At 35.1% G+C, this 22,582-nt stretch overlaps 2 protein-coding genes, 1 long non-coding RNA gene and 1 other non-coding gene across 6 annotated transcripts; 2 read left to right on the top strand and 2 right to left on the bottom strand.

The window, feature by feature from the left end:
* The first annotated feature begins 4,032 nt into the window (after positions 1–4,032).
* On the top strand, positions 4,033–15,996 carry LOC125782668 (uncharacterized). Its single transcript, XR_007425413.1, has 4 exons — positions 4,033–4,708; positions 4,913–5,056; positions 14,498–14,590; positions 15,909–15,996. It is a non-coding gene; the product is annotated as an uncharacterized LOC125782668 (long non-coding RNA).
* Positions 4,128–4,200, bottom strand: trnav-aac (transfer RNA valine (anticodon AAC)). Its single transcript has one exon. It is a non-coding gene; the product is annotated as a tRNA-Val (tRNA).
* A 183-nt stretch (positions 15,997–16,179) lies between the features above and the next one.
* LOC125782661 (G2/M phase-specific E3 ubiquitin-protein ligase-like) lies at positions 16,180–20,266 on the top strand. Of its 3 annotated transcripts, none has more exons than XM_049467402.1 (9): positions 16,180–16,532; positions 16,684–16,937; positions 17,025–17,195; positions 17,561–17,607; positions 17,913–18,223; positions 18,401–18,579; positions 18,780–18,952; positions 19,578–19,746; positions 19,858–20,266. In XM_049467402.1, the coding sequence occupies exons 2-9, from the start codon at positions 16,866–16,868 to the stop codon at positions 19,876–19,878; spliced, it is 1,143 nt and encodes a 380-aa protein (XP_049323359.1). In that variant the 5' UTR covers positions 16,180–16,532; positions 16,684–16,865; the 3' UTR covers positions 19,879–20,266. The 3 variants fall into 3 exon arrangements, with proteins under 3 accessions (XP_049323359.1, XP_049323357.1, XP_049323358.1); XM_049467400.1 differs by having other exon boundaries at positions 16,184–16,532; positions 17,318–17,607; XM_049467401.1 differs by lacking the exon at positions 16,180–16,532 and having other exon boundaries at positions 16,706–16,731; positions 16,816–16,937; positions 17,318–17,607.
* A 314-nt stretch (positions 20,267–20,580) lies between these two features.
* On the bottom strand, positions 20,581–22,455 carry LOC125782564 (uncharacterized). The gene is made up of 2 exons (XM_049466916.1): positions 22,109–22,455; positions 20,581–21,397 (listed from the first exon to the last, which is right to left on the bottom strand). Exons 1-2 carry the CDS (start codon positions 22,192–22,194, stop codon positions 20,581–20,583), a joined length of 903 nt encoding a protein of 300 aa, XP_049322873.1. The 5' UTR covers positions 22,195–22,455.
* Between the last annotated feature and the right edge of the window lie 127 nt (positions 22,456–22,582).

Here is a 22,582-nt window from a genome sequence, read left to right as displayed (position 1 = left end):
TGTTTCCAATAAAAACTTAATTAACATTAAAAACATGAAATCATACAAAAAAACCTTTTTGGTTGGCGCATGCGCAGTGCTGTAAAGAAGCACATATCGATGGGTAGCATAACGGGACAGAACACCGGTTCCCCCGAGCACAGCTGATTCACACAGCGGCTGCGTCCAGAAACCCCAAAAGTGTCTCCTTTTTCCTACCGATCCTCCTCCTCTCCTCCGTGACCCGGAAACTGATTTTGTGAGGCCATCTTGCCGCCTGTCCGAATACCGTAGGAGACGAAAGAAGCCGCTTAAAATCCTCCTGTAGTAAGCTTCCAACGGAGGTTACATCAGTGTATCCTACTCCGGAAGACTTTTAAGGATTTTCCAATGACATCACTGCATCCACGCCCACAGAGCACGCGAAAATGGGGAAGGCAACGCCCAAATATACGTCATAAACATATTAATTAACTAGGTTCCTTATCTAATTAAACAGCCAGTAAAGCAGTAATATAATTTATAGTTTAGATAAACTGTATGCTCAGTAAAACTATATTTATGACCCTATGTGTATCATGTTATACATATAAAATTATATATATATATATATATATATATATATATATATATATATATATATATATATATATATATATAATTTTAATTAATTCATTTATTTACTTATTTATTTTAACTTAGGGAGTAAACAGGATTTTATTGGAATATCTGAATTTTTAGCTGTGTGTGATAGTAATGTTCTGAAACGTGCTGAAAGTGAGCGTTGTGATTGGCTCAGTTCAACGGTAGTCAACATCCTATCTAAAAGGGATCAGCTGTCCCATTTCCCCAATTACAGCTCCTTCCCTCCATTCCTCCTCCTCCTCTCCTCTCCTCGATTCCTCCACCTTCTTCCGGGGTAGGAGAGGAGGAGTAGGAAGGAGGAGTAGCAGAGGAGGAGTAGCAAAAGTTTCTGGATGCAGCCAGCGTCTCTCCCGCTAACCGTAATAAACACTGCTGGGAAAAGTTCAGCTGCGCTGCCTGAGGCATTTCTCTCACCACCAAGACTTTTAGAAAGGTAAACTCAGTTTGTGGACGCAGGTTAAGCACGTAACGTAACGCAGCTCTGTTAACTTGTTAGCTAATCTAGGCAGAGCTGACAGCTCTGTTCGGCGGGGCATATTTTGCATTGCTTGAGGAAGTTATTCAAGTGGTGACATATATAACATACAGCATACACTCTTCAACACACTAAACTAAATACTTGTATGGTAATGAAAGTGAAATGGCAAAAAGTATTTTTTTTTTCACATATGACCGGTGCTCAAGTGAAAAAAAAAACACAAATAAAGTGATTTATTTCACACGTTTGGAAAAATAAAGCTCAAAATGGTATTAACAAGGGATTTACCACCCATACAGGTAAACTGAACATAGCACGCGCCTTCAACATCCGCAGGTGAGCCTCAGCAGCCCATCCCCCCACCTGTTCCAAGCCTTGTAATCAGTCATATGAATCAACACCTGGCGCCCTCTAGTGGCAGCTTCAGAAAGTGTCGGCCAGTAAAGCAGAGGTTTGCAAACTGTGTGTGTGTGTGTCTCAAATAATTTGCTGCTCTAAAATATTAAGTATAAAATTCTGTGTAGTTTTACCTGTAAAATGTATAACATTACATCTGTTTGTGTTCACCCTGATAGCAAAGAACATTTAATACATTTAAAAATATATATATATTTTAAAAATGATGGAATTATGCAATAGCAACCTTTATTTAACATATAACAACATATAAATAAATACAATAATGTTATTATGTTAATTGTGATACTGAATCAAAGTTTATTTAAAAGTTTAAAATGTTTTTGGCTCTTTTATACATTTACAGTGCTTTAAAGAGAAAGCTACTCCCCACAGTTAACAATATAATTATTTATAGTTAATTAATTATTATTATTATTATTATTATTATTATTATTATTTAAATTTGGCCCTTTCACAGCAAAAACAAAGTAAATGTGACATACATATTTCATGTAAATAAAGTTTAATACAAAAAATACATAAATGTAAAACTGTAACTTAGAATCAATGTTAAATTAACATTAAAGCGATGTTCACAACAATCAGTTCTGATGTTGGAAATCAATGTTCTTTTAATGTATTAGAGATGGATAAATGAACCTCAATTCAAAATACTCTTGCTATCAGTAAAGTGCTTAAACTGTTAGACAAACTATATAATCACACACTTATTCCTTATCATAACTACAGAACTATATTCAGTCTTAAGTTTTGTATTGGCAAGAATGTGGCGATATGATATGTATTACGAGAGAGAGGTAACGATTCAATATATCAAAATTCTGTAAGCAATAAAATAATTAAATATTATTGTAGAAAAAAACGTATAAAGATCTGACTGGCATTGTCGGACACCAATCTTTACATATAAACTACAGTAATAATTAAAAATTAATACTGTGTTTTTAAAAAATCTAATCAAATTTATTTGTATAGCGCTTTTTACAACAGATGTTGTCACAGAACAGCTTTACAGAAATATAAAGGGGGGACCATCCTTCCACTGGTTAAACAGCTTTTAAATTAATTTTAAAATCGTTATACATTTACATAAGTCTTATGTATTCAGGTGTATAGCAACACCAGTAATGAAATGTTAGAGTTCATAATACATTTGGATGTGATCGATAGTGGAGAGTGTGCAACTAGTCCGAGGCATGTTGCAAAAACTGAATGCTGGCTAGCTGATCTGTAGTAGGTAATGGGAAAGGCTGACTTCCAGAAGATATAGGAGGGCCTGAGGGTCCAACATCCATCGGTATCGGGTCGGAGAACATTATCAGAGTTATCTAATGACTCCGGCAGATCTGCATAAAACAGCCTAAATAAGGCAGAGAGCCAAAAGTTATCACAGACAGAAGCACCCTGAAACACCGGCATCCACCCACTCCACCGTCCACAAACCTGAGTGACCGTGTGCAGTGGGAGAACAACAGCACCCAGCATCTCAGTTTACCCACAATTCCCTATGTCCATGAACCCCTGGATCTGCAGCCTTATCTAAAGGTAAAACATTAATTACCAAAAGCTAGACCAAACAAGTAAGTTTTCAGTCTAGACTTAAAGATTTAGACTGTGTCTGAGTCCCGAACATATTCGGGGAGATTATTCCAGAGCTGAGGAGCTTTATAAGAGAAAGCTCTTCCTCCTGCAGAGCTCCTCTGAATTTTAGGAACTACTAAGAAACCAGCACCCTGAGATCTAAATAATCATGGTGGTTCATAATAGGAGATGAGTTTAGGCTTTGTACGTCAACTTGTGTTTCTGTGAAATAGTGTGGTTATGGGTGGTACATGCTTAATGTTATTATTAGTATTAATATCATTAGCATTGGCTGTGACACAAACTGTTTAAAATTGTTGCTGTTACACAACTTTCTATATTTAGAAAAGTTCAGCTAAATTGACTAAATCTGATCTGTAGGCTTATTCATTATGCGATTTTGACAAAATATTAAAGATATAGTATATTTCAAGCATTTAGACACCTCTTCTCATTCAATGTGTATTTTTATTATTTTTTTACATTGTAAATTTAATGTTAAAGTCTATATTAAAGCTATACAGGAACTCATGGAATTATTAAGTGAACAAGATGGGGACAGATTTGCACACTCTTAGTATTTTATTATCTCAGTGTCTTTATTAGATAGTCACCTGGTGTTAATTTATATAGCTTTAGAAAACGACCTGCCTGCGATGGTCTGTAGAATTATGTAATGCTGCCATCTAGTGGTTCAACAGTGTAATAACTTGTACTCAGTATGATACTAAAATTATTAGATACACAGTGAAACTTATAGGTTTTAATGTGTCCACATATTATAGTACATACACCTAATTGTATAGTAGTTTGTGTAAATACGTCTGTATACAGCTAATACAGAAAATTTCTATATGTTTATATTGTACAGTTTTGCTATAGGCGTGTCTGAGTGTTTGTGCCTAGGATTTAGGATATGCTGTAATTCTATAGTTATTATCACAGTTTCCAGATGTTGCTCGGATTGTAATCTATGGGTTTTAAAATATTTAATAAAGCTGCTGCATTAATAGAAGAAAAGACTTGTTCCCGCCCGGTTTCGAACCGAGGACCTTTCGCGTGTTAGGCGAACGTGATAACCACTACACTACGGGAACTGAGCTGCGCCTCGTTCCCTGACAGCGCTCTTTTGAAGTATGAACCGCGTATTTTCTATATTATAGCTCTGGTCCATTCTGAAGGCAGTTGTCTATGTAGTAGTCATTGCCTTTTAAGGCGGCTCTGACGTTAGCAGCATTTTAACCGATAAGGATCCTTATTTATGAGGCAGCGCGTTCAGGACACGATGGAGTCAGCATACGTCATTACGTCCAGCGCGCTGTGCTCGTATGGAACGCCCTTTGGGTCTTTACGTCTACATTGACGTCCGTGTTAATGAACGTCTTAAGACGGCAAATCTTACCGTGTTAACACGTTACTTTTGGACGTCTTAAGACGGCAACTTGTGCCGTCCTAACACGTAACTTTAAAATTGGGTGATACCACTGCACTCACATCTGAGGGGGGGAATCCAAACACTGCAAAAAAGCCCCTCCAAAGACCCACCCTGACCTCGCCCCCATTCTTTGGCCCGCAACGCTGACCATAGCACCTGTGATGCTCCTTGTAAGTACTGGGAAGCTTTACACACCTAATGTTTAAATGTATTTTATTTTAATCTGTAAAATCTATTTAGTAACTTAGTGATTATATGCATGTAGTTTTCAATATTCTTTTAACTGAAGCAGCGTGTTATTTGTAGTTATTACATTTGCCAGTAAATATTTCAGAGTTGTGCTCATTTAAAGCTCTAGTTGTTTGTGTTTCAAGATCTGGCAACCCTGGCCGCAGCGTTGGCGCAGAAGAAATGAATCAGCAGAGGCTTCAAGCAATAGCTGATCGATTTCAACAGCTTGTTAATCGAGCATCTGCAACTGAAGGCAGGCCTTCCACTTCTGGGACAATGGTCGACAGGTTGGTTAAGTTTGTGGGTTAACTTACTAGTTACAATATCCTTTAACGTTACCTTAGGTAAACATTATCTCTTTGTTAAAGTAGAATAAGATGAATAGGATGTTTACTACTGAACTAAACAAACCGAACTGCAGCATCAGAAGGTAAATCACGGAGTGTAGTTTAGTACCACAGTTTAAGGGTTTTATTAAAGAGGATACTTGGCTTATTCTAATAAGGAGGATGTAGTCTCGCAAAATACTTCAACAAAAATGTACCCCAGAATACTCAGAAACATCAGCTGTAGTCCGCATCCTGCACATCATACGTGTATTCTTCTAAAACATGACTTTCCTTTCATCCACGTGACGGCAAAATGTGTGTGTTGTGGACTATATAAAAATCAACAGACCATCAGGTTGTATTAAATATATATTTGGGGAAATTAAAATGGCGAACTGCAGTGCTGTAACCGTGAGCCAGCTGACCTGTTCTATCCGAAATATCTTATGTGGTTCCTCGCTTTTCTACTGCGGTCAAGCCAGCCCCCACTTCAAAACGCTTGGTCAAACTAGCCCCCACGCTGTTTCTTAGAGCGCGCATACACTGAACATTTCGGCAAGCGTGAGAAAGAACACATTTCAAAATAAAAGTCCCCCCCTTAATATCACGACATTATGCTATGGAGTGGTATTAAAAGGAATCCACATGATATCACATGTTATGTCTGATATCACATGTCAATTTCATGTAGTCCTGGTAGTACACAAAATAAAAGCCCTGTAAATTATAACAATTATGTTAATTAAATAATAATAATACTAATAATACTACTACTAATAATAATACTTGTATGTGTCACTCACTTAATAGCAGGGCATTATAATGTGTCATTTCAAAATAAAAGCCCTTTAAATTGTAACATTTATGTAATTTTACACAATGTTTAGACTGTTATTAAAAGAAATCTGTCTGATATCACAGTTCAATTTCAGATAGTCCTGATAGTACACTACTTGTATGTGTCACTCACTTAAAATCAGAACATTTTGATGTGTCATTTCAAAATAAAGGCCCTTTAAATTATAAAAATATTTTATTTCAACACAATGTTTAGACTGTTATTAAAATAAATCTGTCTGATATCACAGGTCAATTTCATATAGTTCTGATAGTACACAACTTGTATGTTTCACTCAACTAATATCAGAACATTTTGATGTGTCATTTCAAAATAAGGGCCATTTAAATTGTAACATTTATGTAATTTTAGACAATGTTTAGACTGTTATTAAAAGAAATCTGTCTGATATCACAGTTCAATTTCAGATAGTCCTGATAGTACACTACTTGTATGTGTCACTCACTTAAAATCAGAACATTTTGATGTGTCATTTCAAAATAAAGGCCCTTTAAATTATAACAATCTTTTATTTTACCACTAGGTTTAGACAGTTATTAAAAAAAATCTGTGTGATATCACAGTTCAATTTCCTATAGTCCTGATAGTACACTACTTGTATGTGTCACTCACTTAATATCAGAACATTTTGATGTGTCATTTCAAAATAAAGGCTCTTTAAATTGTAACGTTTATGTAATTTTACACAATGTTTAGACTGTTATTAAAAGGAATCTGTCTGATATCACAGGTCAATATCATATAGTCCTGATAGTACACTACTTGTATGTGTCACTCACTTAATAACAGAACATTTTGATGTGTCATTTCAAAATAAAGGCCTTTTCAATTATAACAATATTTTTATTTTAACACAAGTTTTGACTGTTATTAAAATGAATCTGTGTGATATCACAGGTCAATTTCATATTTCATTTCATGATTTAAAGGGCCTTTATTTTGAAATGACACATCAAAATGTTCTGATATTAAGTGAGTGAAACATACAAGTAGTGTACTATCAGGACTATATGAAATTCAACTGTGATATTAGACAGATTTATTTTAAGAACAGTCTAAACATTGTGTCAAATTACATAAATGTTACAATTTAAAGGGCCTTTATTTTGAAATGACACATCAAAATGTTCTGATAGTAATTGAGTGAAACATACAAGTAGTGTACTATCAGGACTATATGAAATTGAACTGCTATATCAGACAGATTCCTTTTAATAACAGTCTAAACATTGTGTTGAAATAAAATATTGTTATAATTTAAAGGGCCTTTATTTTGAAATGACACATCAAAATGTTCTGATTTTAAGTGAGTGAAACATACAAGTGGTGTACTATCAGGGCTATATAAAATTGACCTGTGATATCAGACAGATTTTTTTTAATAACAGTCTAAACATTGTGTTGAAATAAAATATTTTTATAATTTGAAGGGCCTTTATTTTGAAATGACACATCAAAATGTTCTGATAGTAATTGAGTGAAACATACAAGTGGTGTACTATCAGGACTATATGAAATTGACCTGTGATATCAGACAGATTTCTTTTAATAACAGTCTAAACATTGTGTAAAATTAAATAAATGTTATAATTTAAAGGGCCTTTATTTTGAAATGACACATCAAAATGTTCTGATTTTAAGTGAGTGAAACATACAAGTAGTGTACTATCAGGACTATATGAAATTGACCTGTGATATCAGACAGATTCCTTTTAATAACAGTCTAAACATTGTGTTGAAATAAAATATTGTTATAATTTAAAGGGCCTTTATTTTGAAATGACACATCAAAATGTTCTGATTTTAAGTGAGTGACACATACAAGTAGTGTACTATCAGGACTATCTGAAATTGAACTGTGATATCAGACATATTTCTTTTTATAACAGTCTAAACATTGTGTAAAATTACATAAATGTTACAATTTAAAGGGCTTTTATTTTAAAATGACACATCAAAATGTTCTGATAGTAATTGAGTGAAACATACAAGTAGTGTACTATCAGGACTATCTGAAATTGACCTGTGATATCAGACAGATTTATTTTAATAACAGTCTAAACATTGTGTAAAATTACATAAATGTTACAATTTAAATGGCCCTTATTTTGAAATGACACATCAAAATGTTCTGATTTTAAGTGAGTGAAACATACAAGTGGTGTACTATCAGGGCTATATAAAATTGAGCTGTGATATCAGACAGATTTCTTTTAATAACAGTCTAAACATTATGTAAAATTACATAAATGTTACAATTTAAAGGGCTTTTATTTTAAAATGACACATCAAAATGTTCTGATAGTAATTGAGTGAAACATACAAGTAGTGTACTATCAGGACTATATGAAATTGAACTGTGATATGAGACAGATTTCTTTTAATAACAGTCTAAACATTGTGTAAAATTACATAAATGTTATAATTTAAATGGCCTTTATTTTGAAATGACACATCAAAATGTTCTGATTTTAAGTGAGTGAAACATACAAGTAGTGTACTATCAGGACTATATGAAATTGACCTGTGATATCAGACAGATTCCTTTTAATAACAGTCTAAACATTGTGTTGAAATAAAATATTGTTATAATTTAAAGGGCCTTTATTTTGAAATGACACATCAAAATGTTCTGATTTTAAGTGAGTGACACATACAAGCAGTGTACTATCAGGACTATCTGAAATTGAACTGTGATATCAGACAGATTTCTTTTAATAACAGTCTAAACATTGTGTAAAATTACATAAATGTTACAATTTAAATGGCCCTTATTTTGAAATGACACATCAAAATGTTCTGATTTTAAGTGAGTGAAACATACAAGTGGTGTACTATCAGGGCTATATAAAATTGAGCTGTGATATCAGACAGATTTCTTTTAATAACAGTCTAAACATTATGTAAAATTACATAAATGTTACAATTTAAAGGGCTTTTATTTTAAAATGACACATCAAAATGTTCTGATAGTAATTGAGTGAAACATACAAGTAGTGTACTATCAGGACTATATGAAATTGAACTGTGATATCAGACAGATTTCTTTTAATAACAGTCTAAACATTGTGTAAAATTACATAAATGTTACAATTTAAATGGCCCTTATTTTGAAATGACACATCAAAATGTTCTGATTTTAAGTGAGTGAAACATACAAGTGGTGTACTATCAGGACTTTATGAAATTGAACTGTGATATCAGACAGATTCCTTTTAATAACAGTCTAAACATTGTGTTGAAATAAAATATTGTTATAATTTAAAGGGCCTTTATTTTGAAATGACACATCAAAATGTTCTGATTTTAAGTGAGTGACACATACAAGCAGTGTACTATCAGGACTATCTGAAATTGAACTGTGATATCAGACAGATTTCTTTTAATAACAGTCTAAACATTGTGTAAAATTACATAAATGTTACAATTTAAATGGCCCTTATTTTGAAATGACACATCAAAATGTTCTGATAGTAATTGAGTGAAACATACAAGTAGTGTACTATCAGGACTATATGAAATTGAACTGTGATATCAGACAGATTTCTTTTAATAACAGTCTAAATATTGTGTAAAATTACATAAATGTTACAATTTAAAGGGCCTTTATTTTGAAATGACACATCAAAATGTCCTGTTATTAAGTGAGTGACACATACAAGTAGTGTACTATCAGGACTATATGAAATTGAACTGTGATATCAGACAGATTTATTTTAAGAACAGTCTAAATATTGTGTAAAATTACATAAATGTTACAATTTAAATGGCCCTTATTTTGAAATGACACATCAAAATGTTCTGATTTTAAGTGAGTGAAACATACAAGTGGTGTACTATCAGGGCTATATAAAATTGAGCTGTGATATCAGACAGATTCCTTTTAATAACAGTCTAAACATTGTTGAAATAAAATATTGTTATAATTTAAAGGGCCTTTATTTTGAAATGACGCATCAAAATGTTCTGATTTTAAGTGAGTGACACATACAAGTAGTGTACTATCAGGACTATATGAAATTGAATTGTGATATCAGACAGATTTCTTTTAATAACAGTCTAAACATTGTGTAAAATTACATAAATGTTACAATTTAAATGGCCCTTATTTTGAAATGACACATCAAAATGTTCTGATTTTAAGTGAGTGAAACATACAAGTGGTGTACTATCAGGGCTATCTGAAATTGACCTGTGATATCAGACAGATTTCTTTTAAGAACTGTCTAAATATTGTTGAAATAAAATATTGTTATAATTTAAAGGGCCTTTATTTTGAAATGACGCATCAAAATGTTCTGATTTTAAGTGAGTGACACATACAAGTAGTGTACTATCAGGACTATCTGAAATTGAACTGTGATATCAGACAGATTTCTTTTAATAACAGTCTAAACATTGTGTAAAATTACATAAATGTTACAATTTAAATGGCCCTTATTTTGAAATGACACATCAAAATGTTCTGATAGTAATTGAGTGAAACATACAAGTAGTGTACTATCAGGACTATCTGAAATTGACCTGTGATATCAGACAGATTTCTTTTAAGAACTGTCTAAATATTGTGTAAAATTACATAAATGTTATAATTTAAAGGGCATTTATTTTAAAATGACACATCAAAATGTTCTGATAGTAATTGAGTGAAACATACAAGTAGTGTACTATCAGGACTATATGAAATTGAACTGTGATATCAGACAGATTTATTTTAAGAACAGTCTAAATATTGTGTAAAATTACATAAATGTTACAATTTAAATGGCCCTTATTTTGAAATGACACATCAAAATGTTCTGATTTTAAGTGAGTGAAACATACAAGTGGTGTACTATCAGGGCTATATAAAATTGAGCTGTGATATCAGACAGATTCCTTTTAATAACAGTCTAAACATTGTGTAAAATTACATAAATGTTATAATTTAAAGGGCCTTTATTTTGAAATGACACATCAAAATCTTCTGATATTAAGTGAGTGAAACATACAAGTAGTGTACTATCAGGACTATCTGAAATTGAACTGTGATATCAGACAGATTTCTTTTAATAACAGTCTAAACATTGTGTAAAATTACATAAATGTTTCAATTTAAAGGGCCTTTATTTTGAAATGACACATTATAATGCCCTGCTATTAAGTGAGTGACACATACAAGTATTATTATTAGTAGTAGTAGTATTGTTAGTATTATTATTATTAGTCTTATTATCATTTAATTAACATAATTGTTATAATTTACAGGGCTTTTATTTTGTGTACTACCAGGACTGCATGAAATTGACATGTGATATCAGACATAACATGTGATATCATGTGGATTCCTTTTAATACCACTCCACAGCATAATGTCGTGATATTAACGGGGGGACTTTTATTTTGAAATGTGTTCCTTCTCACGCTTGCCGCAATGTTCAGTGTATGCGCGCTCTAAGAAACAGCGTGGGGGGCTAGTTTGACCAAGCGTTTTGAAGTGGGGGCTGGCTTGACCGCAGTGCTTTTCTTTAAGGACTGGTGTTATGACCGGTTGTGCTACCCTGTCTAATCGTGCTACTTTAGTCTATATTTCCCATTAACATATATTTACAAATACAAACATAAGCACACTTTTATAAATATGCTTCCAAAAGGATATTTGGATAAGCTAAACAACTGAATAACTTAATGTATCCAAAAGTAATGTTTAGGTAATTAGACATGATTAGATAAATATATTTTGTATTTTAAATGCTTATTATTGCTATTTTTGGTATTAATTGCTATTCACACTTTTGACAAAAGATGACTGAGTTGTAGATAAACATAAACTGAAAAATCGTAAAAAAAAAAAAAAAGAAAAAAAAAAAAAAAATAGGTCTGTGCGGGCGCGCTGGTTGTAAGAAGCATATATCGGATGGGTAGCACATCTCGACAGAACACCAGTAGCACCTAGACCTAACCTAGACAAGGATCTCCTTATCACCAACATTGGACACTAAACACACAAAATCATTAGACACAAAACATGCAGGCACCTGTAATAGTACAATAAACTATATACTTTATTTAACAATAAGATAAACAAACAGTTTGATGAAGGCTTAAATGATAACTTAGAAGGTTAAGTGAGCACGGAGCTAAGAGGCTAACTTGGTTAACCTCAACTACAGAACTGGAGCCATTTACCTTTATAATCAAAATTAAACTGCTCGAAAAAGAACTTATATCCCTTAAGGAGTTTCGCTCGATAGTTCCTCGATAGTTCCACGACGGTTCTGGCAACATCGTCTTGCCTAATGTGCAGGGAAAAAATAGGAATGATAAAACCCATTTTTTTTCGTAGCGGTGCTCCAAACCGGAAATAGGTTTACCCATCACCTCGCCCGGAACTTGACCCCTTCTCCTTGCGTGAAAAAAAGCTTATTGATATCCCTCATGAATCACTAACCTGTGTTTCAAGGATTGAGATTACCTATAAAGTGGGAATAGGCATAATGAATTCATCTAAATCTAAGGTTTGTAAACTAAAATTTTGCTAACATTAGGTCTTATCTTCAAATTGAAAAAAAATATATGTGTATATATATTTTTTTAATCTCCCACCATCTAAACTGGTAGTTTCATTGGGTGGAGGCTGCACTATGTAGGCTTAGTTTGTTAAAAGTAAACAAATTTGCACTAATGAATCATGTGTTCAGTCATAGTCCCTAGAAAGGCTGAAGATTCATTTGTAAGATTAGTTTTTTTCGTTTAGACAGATAAATACTACAGTCAGGCCAAATAGCACCAATAAATAGTGCAGGCAGTTTTGGTGGTATTATGACATTGAGTTATCTCCTACTTATTCCATTTTAATCTATTTATTAAATTTCATAATATTCATTCTAAGTTAATTCCATTCTTGAAATATTAGATTACATCAAATCAATTCATACATATGGATCAAATGCTACAGACAGGGGTTACACTGGAATCAGATTGATGTAATATGATTTAAATTCCTATACCACAATAGAACCCTAAATGTCCACAATATACTAGATTTAAACTTTGTTAGTACAAGTTGGCAGGTGTTGTAACGGGTAGATACACGTGTCTTAGATCAGAATGAAGTTGTGATTATGGATGTTTTATGGGATTTAAAAGCCAGTCATTAAGTCATTGGCAATATTTAAGAACAGACTGAAGTTGCTATAAATGATGTATTGTGAGATTTTATATAGACAATATTAGTTTGAATACAGTGTTCCATCTGTATGATTTCACAGATGCAAAAGATACAATACATTTCAATATATTGTCAAAATAAAATACACAGGTTTGGTGGATAGGTTTGACATGAAATGCAAGTGCAAGTTTAATCCTAAATGTGACATAGGCAAGGGCAGGTATTATTTGTTCCTGTGGAAGACTTCCATGTAAATGTTAATGTTAATGTAATTCCATCTTAAATGTAAGAATTTTACTATTTGTTTGTAAAAAAGAATACATTAAGCAGAACAAATAATATATGTATATTATTCATGGAGTTATAATGCACAATAATGTAAAGTAAATAGACCTTCTAACCTAGCCACTTTTCTGAGCCTTCTCATCCTTCTGAGTAGCATAGCAAGCTAACACGTCCTTGTGGGTGCAACATGTGCTTGGGGATGGGGAGCCTAGTCAAATCCATATTACAAAATGTTTTTCTTCATATTTTATGCAGCTGCATTTTTTTTTCAGTTAAGTGCTGGCTTGTACCCCAAATGTGACAAACTTACAAGTTTAGCTCAGTTTTTACATTAGTGAAGAAATAATTTCATAAAAAGCCTCCGTTATGCGTCATGTAAAAAACTTGGTGAAAATAGTTTTATTTCCAATGATCTAACTTTTTTCTCATAAAGGCTCAGGGAGTTTAGAAGAGATCAGGAGCCCAGGAGGACAGGACCAGCCAAACAGCGGCTGACAACAATAAGATTGGCTGTTCTTCCAAGTGGCCAAGACACACTGTTTATACCAAGGCGTAAGTTGAGGGATCAGACTTAGACAGGGGTAAAGACAAGATTAATTTAAAATTGTTTAAAAGGAAACCTGAATGTTGAGATGGGCCCCATATAGTATAACATGTTTTATACCTGTCAGACATGTTGAATTAACTGACAAGCTGTTCAAGTAAGGAACAGCATCTTTATTTAGAAAAAATGTTACTTGTTTCATTTCCATTTATTCAGCATTCCCCTTTGCTTTGCATTTCACATTTTGATAATTGGACATATGTAATGCTTTGAGACTCAACAGCCATGAGTCTCTTTAGCATAGGAAGGTAGCTTTTTTATTTTAAAGGAGCTTTATCACAAAGAAGTGCTGCATTTCTGAAGACTATGACCGGATTCTCCAAACGAATGTGTTCACAATTGCTACTATGTTTATAGATTTATTTAGAAACAATGAAATTGTGTATTAGCTTGTTGTCTCAAATTTCAGCTTTCTAATATGCAGGAGACAATATACAGAATAATGAATTAATTAAATGTAAAATGTTTTCAACCTTTATGTTTTTATCTTTTCCTCAACAGCGGAATCAACAGTGAAAAAAGTTGTAGTGCCACTCTCCATGCCAGAAGCTGCTTTTAATGAAAAAATAAGAGAAGAATTTCCTGCTGTACAAGGTGACTTTTGCCTTTTCAGAGTTGACAGACAGAGGAGAATCCACCGACTGGAGCTTACTTCAGTCTGTCCGGCTGCTATAAAAGCCTGTTCTGTGCTAAGAAGATCAGCCGTTTACATCAGAAAAATGGTATGATACTGTCACTTGAGTCAAATTCCAGGGCATTTTAAATGCTTTATAATTAAATGAAACATGCAGTTTAAAATACTATGCTTACTTTGTTTTTTGTTTTAGTGTAGAAAGAACTAACCTAATTTCATGTTTTTGTCAAATTCATTTAATTTTCAGTACACACCATTTCTGCACCTCAACTCTGCAACACATTTTAAAAACGATAGGGACACTAAAAAAAATTGTCACCTTGTTGAGGGTAATAGTTATTTCAGGCCATTGCAGTAGGCATTGTACTAAAATGATCAGGCTATACATTGTACATTGAGAAGAGGTGGTACATGTGAATGTCTTGTTTAAATCAATAATATGGGTCTCCCAGAAGTGGCAAAAAAATCCAGTTTACTGGAAATTCCTGTCAGAACTGCGGCCAAAACATGAAACTGACTGACCGGGTCCATTAGTGAGTTTTAAGCTTGCTACATGGTATGCATTTCTCTACAGTGTTCTTTCAGAAATTGGTTGTGAAGGATCTGCATTTACTTCTTGAAGCAATTATTGCCTGGAAGTACAGCAGTTTTGGTCCACAAGCCGTTAAATCTGTCAGTAGTCCCTGTCCATCAGTTTGGTGTTTTGGCCACAGACCTGACCAAAATTCCCTGCAGATTGGGATTTTTGCCACTGCATCATGCCATACTCTACATCTGCTTTGTGAACTATTTTACACACATCAAATAAGATTGCACTGTACTGCCTCCTTTCAATCTACAAAACCTCACACCTGCAGGCATTTAAATTTGTCCCCATATAATTTTATCTACAAAATCCTGAATTTACTGCCACCTTAAACATACAAGGTGAATGATCTTTTGTTTGACCTTATTAACCACTTTGTAATGGTGCCATTTGTTATCACAACACTTAAATGATGTCTTTGTACCTGAGGATAAAAATAATGAAATTGTTTCATGTGTTGTACTGTCCCATTCTTTCTGCAAACACCTCCTAATGTGTGCAACATTGTCTGATGGGGACAGATCAGGATTGTAGACAGGCCAGTCAAGTGCTTATACCCTCTTTTCTGCAGCCATGCCTTTTGAAATGTGTGCAATGTTTTGCATTGTCTGCATTAATATAAAAGTAAAAAAGTAAAAACACATTTGACTTGTATTATTTTGGATTGCATTTTTTCATTGTTAATCCAACAGGAAAATGGGGAAGAAGAGGTCAGGAAAATCCACGGCATGGGGGATGGAATGCTGGAGGAAAACCAGAACATGTTGGAAGAACAAAACAGGTTGGAGGAAGAGGAACAAAACTTGGAGGTGGTGGAGGAGGATAAGCAAAATGGGTTTGATGAACAGGAGCAAGACAGATCAGGGAAGGTATGTGAAGGGTATTTGGTTAAAATCCATACTATGACAGACTGTCAGTTCTTTTCAAGGTTACATGTTCAGGCATAATAAGGTAATGACATCAAAACATTTTCCCAATGCATTTTCCCAAATCATGACCTCTATCTAATGCTTATTTTAAACCAATAATATATTAAACATATTAAGTAATTAATATTACTAAAAAGCATTTAGTAATGCTTTTTGTCTAAATCAGTTTGAAGCCTTATTTTGTGAATTGGGGATCAAACAGCATAACAGTATAATTCTTGCTTTTCTGTACATAAGCTATATCCTCTATAATTTCAGGACATTTTCATAGATCCGGATGACAACCAGTCTGTTGCAAGAGAAAGTACAGTCTTGCTGCAGTGGCGTGCCCTGCGTTGCCAACAGGATGAAGAGTATCAAGTTTCTCTGCAAATAGACAGAGAAAGGGTAAGAAAATGCAGACAACCAACTTGCGCACTTAACTTACACTTTCTAAATGTGCAAAATTAAGTTTAGACAGTGAGAATCCCTTCTTGTTTAGGTAGATTGGATTTGAGCTGTTGAATAGCACTTAAACTTAAGTTTCATTTTACATTAGGAGAGAAGGCGAAGGCAACTCCTGGAGCGTGAACTAAGAAGAGTACACGTAACTTAGTTAAGTAATAGGTATTGCCCTATAAAGACTAAAACCTTAAATCAATCACTTACATTTACAATTATTTGTGTCTAGGTAATAAATACAAGAAATGGATTGATTCCATACCAGAGCCTGAAAATGGGATGGTCATTCAGTTTAAATATCCTGATGGTGGCTTAAAAAGGAGACGCTTCCTACCAAGTCAGCTATTTCAGGTGTGTTCCCCTTATTATATTTCTCCTCAGAGATCACAGCTGTCTGCATGCTTATAAGTAATAAATGTATACACTTTGAATTTGCAGGATTTAGTTGCCTTTGCAGGTAATGTAGACATGGCCAGTGAAATATTTTCACTCCAGAAAGCTATGTCTCCTATCTCAATCCTGAGTACCCAAAGAGGTTCACTAGCAGACAATGGAATCACTGCACAGTGTACTTTGTACATTCTGTGGATGTCAGGGGATGAAGTGGAGGTGAGTTCCCATTGTATGTAATTCTCTGCGAGGGGATCATTATGTTTACTGTATTCGTTGTATCGTTTTAGCCATTTTAAGTAAGCCTTCATATGTTAACTCTGTTTATCAATTCATTTCAGAATATTATATCAAATTCATCCATAGCATGTGGCCCATACCCAGTTGCACCATCTACCACCTTTTCTCCTGCTCCTTCTCCGCCCACCACGATCACCACCTGTTCTCCTGCCCCCTCTTCACCCATCCCAGCCCCCATATTTTCTCCTGCTCCTTCTCCACCCACCACAATCACCACCATTTCTCCTGCTCCCTCTTCACCCATTGCAGCCCCCATATTTTCTGCTGCTCCTTCTCCATCCCAGAGTCCTTCATTCAGTCCATCAAGCCCAGACCAGGAGGATATTGAAGAGTAAGTACTTGAACACAAACATCTTGTATATTAATTTTCAGAGTTTGATTTCATTTAGCATTTCATTTAGCATTAACAATTATAATAGTATAGCAGTATATATTTTCATTTTACCCACTCCTGCTGCTATTAAAAATCACATCCTTTATTATGTGCCACTTTACATGTAATTCATAGCTGTATGGAAAAACAATTTGTACAATAAATATATAATGCCTGCATTAAATTGATATTGCATTTTACATTGTTTGTATGTATTAAAAGAGACATTTCTTCTGTGCCCCCACTCCCCACCCCCTATGCAGAGCTTTTGACATTGCTGCTGCACTGCAGACTCTGAAGGCAAGGGTTCACCATCTTGCTCCTACTGCCAATCAAATAAACGTTCTTCGTGATGAAGAGTTTGAATGTGCTCTAAGAGCTTTCAACAGGCCAACCTTTGACGCTGAGTCAAAACTAGACATCGTCTTCATTGATGAGGATGGTCGAGGAGAAGGGGCCGTAGATGATGGTGGGCCTACCAGAGAGTTTTGCAGACTGCTTATGGGAAAACTACAAGGGCACCAAATATTTGAAGGGCCTCCAGAAGAACGCACCCTTGCACTTGACAGCATTGGTAAGTTTAAATGCAAGCAAAATAACCAAATCCGTACATTTATTTAAAAGTTCCTTGTATAATTCAGTTAATGGTTTTTAACTTTTTAGAAAATTAAGCCTCTTGAAATTACGCATGCGTATCACGACTTTTTCACAATTGTTGTGGTTGATCATTCAGTGTACTTTTCTCATGCAGCACTTCACACCAACACCTACAAAAGCGTGGGACAGATGTTGTCTGTTTGCCTGATCCACGGGGGAGTGTCACCTAACTTCTTTTCAAAAAGGCTTTTCAGCCAAGTCTTTGGTTTACCATCTGGTCCAGCAACCATTGAGGACATGGTAGACCATGGTCTCAGAGCTAAACTGGAGAAGGCAAGTTTACGAATCAGTAAACACATGTAACATATTTTTATCTTTTGTTTTATAATACTTAGTGTCCAAGGTTCTGCCGTGGAGATCAGTCCTCAATTGGTAAAAGTTATTTAATGAAGAACATTGTTGGCTAACAGTTCTTGCTTTAACATGAGATGCTAATTTACTATATCAAAGCTAGTGTTAATTTTTACCCCCAGATAAACAGTGCAGATACGCTTGATGATGCCAGGGAGGCTGTTAGTGAAACTGCTGAAGAGTTGGCGCTGATGGGAGCTCTACGGCACCTCAGATCCTTGGAGCACAGGAAGGAGCTGATGGAAGCTGTTCTTCAGTTTTACTGTGAAGGCCGAATCCATGCAGCCCTCACACAGTAAGTTCTCAGTACTTGTATTCATTTCACATGTTGAAACTGAGGTTGTATAGTATTTGGATAGCATAGTGTATATTATACTATATAATTATATATATTATTTAATAAGAGATCTAATGCTGCAATATTTTTTGTTTAATTTGTAAAGAGTGAGTTAGATGATTGGGTAGCCACAGAGAGACTGGGATGAGTGTCTTTCAGAATTAAAGAAAGAGCGGAATTAATCACACTGAAAGGCTGCATTGGCTGTTAATTTTAACTTGCCTTTGGGGATGCAGAAGGGTGTGAATGTAAACAATGGTTTGGATAGCTTACGGCTTTGTTTAACATACAGAGATTTCTCCAGATTTTCCAAAATCTTTTAATGGTGGGTAGACAATAATGGCTAGACAATAATGGGTAAAAATCAAGTTCACAATATTTGATAATAAGCAGAAAAGGTTAGTCGACAACTACTCAAGTTCATATGAGCCTTGGAATGCATTTCACCTTCTGTTAATATTTGAAATGATTACATAATTTTAACAACTCATTTACTCTAATTATGAATGAAAAAAATCAGTACCAGAGTAAAAATGTAAATACTTCAATTCAGATTGTAATCTTATTTCTTTTTTGGTGTCAGATTTAAAGATGGACTGACTACACTTGGGGTCCTTCAGATGGTAACCTCACACCCTCAAGCTTTTGAAAAAGTCTTTCTTTACGACCCAACGCCACTGAAGGCCAGCGATATTGTGGAACTTTTCCATGCCAGGTGTCGATCTTTGCCAGCATCAAACCGAAGGCGGAAGGTAGGAGTATCTCTGCCAGATGATACAGAATATGTGTTTTTTGTGTGTGTAAAATTATTTTCATACAGTCAACTATTTGCTATGATGCATTCTTTTTGTATTGCTATATAGGTGGACTTGCCCATCCAATAACTCTTGAGCATGTGCTCATTTTTGCCACTGGCCTTCAACGAATCCCAGCAGTGGGTTTTCCAATGCAGCCAGAGCTGGCATTTTTGCACCCAGATGATGGACTAGCGAGGTTTCCAAAGGCCAACACATGTTCACTGGTTCTTCACTTACCTGTAGGCCAGACTTACACTGAATTCAAAAATAACATGGAGCTTGGACTAGGCTGTGCTTCCCAGTTTGGGGAGGCCTGAAGTTTTAAAATATTTTTTTTGATAATTCCAAGTGATATTTGAATGAGATTCTAAAACTTGTTTTTGTTTACAGAATGCTTTTGAAGTATTTTATATATTAAATTGTATTTGGTTTGTTTGTCAGTAATAAACCTTACGAGTGCTTGCTTATTCTAAAACGTGTGTAATGACTTTATTCATTTATGTGAATTTCCTATAGCCATCTACAAAGAATTACCATGACAATCATAGAACAAATTTATATTAAATCTCTCAGTACCCTGGCACCCTGAAATAAGTTACACAATTAACAGTTTTGAATTTGTTTAATTCTTAAAAGTTATCATTAATCAAGATATGAGCGTGTTTATTCACACACATGGGTATTTAACATTTTGAAGTCTGTCTGCAAAAAGTTAAAAATACTGGATCAGAGCAATTGGCATTTGTATTCAAGACAGGTAGTTAAGTATCTGTTCAAAAATATCAGTTCCTAAACTGTCTCTTGCACCCCCAAAGGATTTATGTTTTGCCTGATGTGTTCCAATTGTTCTCCATTGAGTATAAACCGATTCACAGGGACATCCACTGTTTGATGCCAGTCAAAGGCAGGCACTCTTGCCTCGCCACCCTCCGCTGCGGCTCCCCCTGCCTCGCTGCCCTTCGCTGCGGCTGCCCCTGCCTCGCCGCCCTCCGCTGCGGCTGAGGCTGCCCCTGCCTGGCCGCCCTCCGCTGCGGCTGCCCCTGCCTCGCCGCCCTCCGCTTCTGGCTGTTCATCTGCTCCAAAGAGGCCTTGAATGCCAGTGTGATGTTGCAAATGTTGTGACAAACAAGCTTGCACAAAAATCTGATGCGGTGACATGTGGGCAGTTCTCAGCTTGTGGTGGTTCCACTGATTAATGAACAATCTGAGATCACGGTTTATCCGAGGGAGATCAACAAAATGAAGAGCCCACATGTGCATTTCATTACTGGAGTCCAATTTTCCTTCATTCTCCAGCCATGCAAACAATGAATAATAGACGTTTGTAACACCTCTCCACACATCACTCCATAGTCTCTCAATGCGCTGGTTATGAGTGCTCCTCCCTCGTAAACCCCTGCTTGAGCCTCGGAAGATATCCATGAAGAGACACATTCCATTGTTTTCCCCTCCATGGTCACATCTGACCCTTGAAGGGACACCATACTGGCTGACTGCTCCAATAAACAGGTCCATAACAGTGTCACTTCTATTGTTGTTTGAAGCTTGTAGGAAAACCACAAGTCTGCTGTACCCATCAACACCTCCATGGATCACAATTCTCCACCTAAAAAAGATCAGGAGAATGACAGAAAAAAACATATTAAATTAAGAGTTAACCACAAAGTGCATTGAATTCACACTTAAAATAATGCCCTTATCAGTCCCCCAAGATCACTTAAGACGAACACATTTTTACACCCAATCAACATGGAAAGCATTGTAAGTGCAAAGGGTAAACAGTTGTGATTTTATCCCTTTAGGATATTTTTAACGTTCAATTTATACCACAGTTAATTTCGACCATGCAGTGTGATTGGCTGAGAAGCGTTTTATGAGTGCCATGATCAGCCTGTAATGCACTGAAACCGAAGCTCTGCATGTATTAATACGGCACATACAGGTAACCTAGCAACAATTCAACGCTTACAAGCCAAACAGCACAGCAATAGAACTATTTTAACTCATGGAGTGTTTATAACCTCTTTTCGTCCTGTTTAAGTCAAATTTTTTTTTAATAAACAGAGATAATGGAACTGTAGTATAATCGCAATAATACACTCAAGGATCATGCTATAACATGTAATATAAACTATAAACGTGGCACAGCAGTGCCAATATTACACGTTGTAGCATGAACCTTGAATGTATTATTGCTCAATTGAACTTAATCTTCATAAATAAATAGGTAGCTTTACATTGGGTATTGACACAGTTGGTGCCAATAAATCACATTAAGTAAAAAAAAAAAAAAAAAAAAGTTTCTATTGCTACTTACCTAATGAGTTTATGATTTCCATCTACATGCCACAGTGAATTTGGTCCTGCCACTTTGTATGTTCTTCTGTGAAGCCTGTGGGACATTGTCCGAAGAGCAGCACCTTCAGGATTAGTCCTGATTACACTTTGCCGCACACGTCGTCTCTGGCTAGGATGCCTTCACCAGCAAGCCGAGCCCTAACAGCTTCAGGTCCTATTTCGTCATTGGCAGAGACAATCTCCAGCACACTGCTGTCAAGTGCTTCATCTGATAGAGTTGTTGTCTACAAACACAAAGTGCAGAAGAATGCAGATTGGATTTATGATAAGGAAAAGACATATTTTAATACTGTGCTGCAGTAAAAAAAAAAAAAAAAGTCAATACAATAAACTGCTTTACAGTGAACAAATCATAAATCAGTTACTAAAACTAACAGAACTCATTCACATATTTTAAATGCATTTACAAAAACATGGCTAGTAAATGTGCTGT

Source organism: Astyanax mexicanus, chromosome 18, assembly GCF_023375975.1.
Source record: "Astyanax mexicanus isolate ESR-SI-001 chromosome 18, AstMex3_surface, whole genome shotgun sequence".
Taxonomy (NCBI): domain Eukaryota; kingdom Metazoa; phylum Chordata; class Actinopteri; order Characiformes; family Acestrorhamphidae; genus Astyanax; species Astyanax mexicanus.
Note: the sequence above shows the minus strand (reverse complement) of the source record. Positions and strands in the feature narration are given on the sequence as shown.

Bases quoted from the DNA above. Each gene is read 5' to 3' on its own strand.
- LOC125782564 (XM_049466916.1), bottom strand. From the start codon at position 22,194: ATGTCCCACAGGCTTCACAGAAGAACATACAAAGTGGCAGGACCAAAT. The intron at 21,398-22,108 runs GTAAGTAGCAAT...GATCTTTTTTAG, and splicing joins GGAAATCATAAACTCATTAG to GTGGAGAATTGTGATCCATG.
- LOC125782661 (XM_049467400.1), top strand. From the start codon at position 16,866: ATGGTCATTCAGTTTAAATATCCTGATGGTGGCTTAAAAAGGAGACGC. The intron at 17,608-17,912 runs GTAAGTACTTGA...CCCCCTATGCAG, and splicing joins GACCAGGAGGATATTGAAGA to AGCTTTTGACATTGCTGCTG. The intron at 19,747-19,857 runs GTAGGAGTATCT...ATTGCTATATAG, and splicing joins CATCAAACCGAAGGCGGAAG to GTGGACTTGCCCATCCAATA.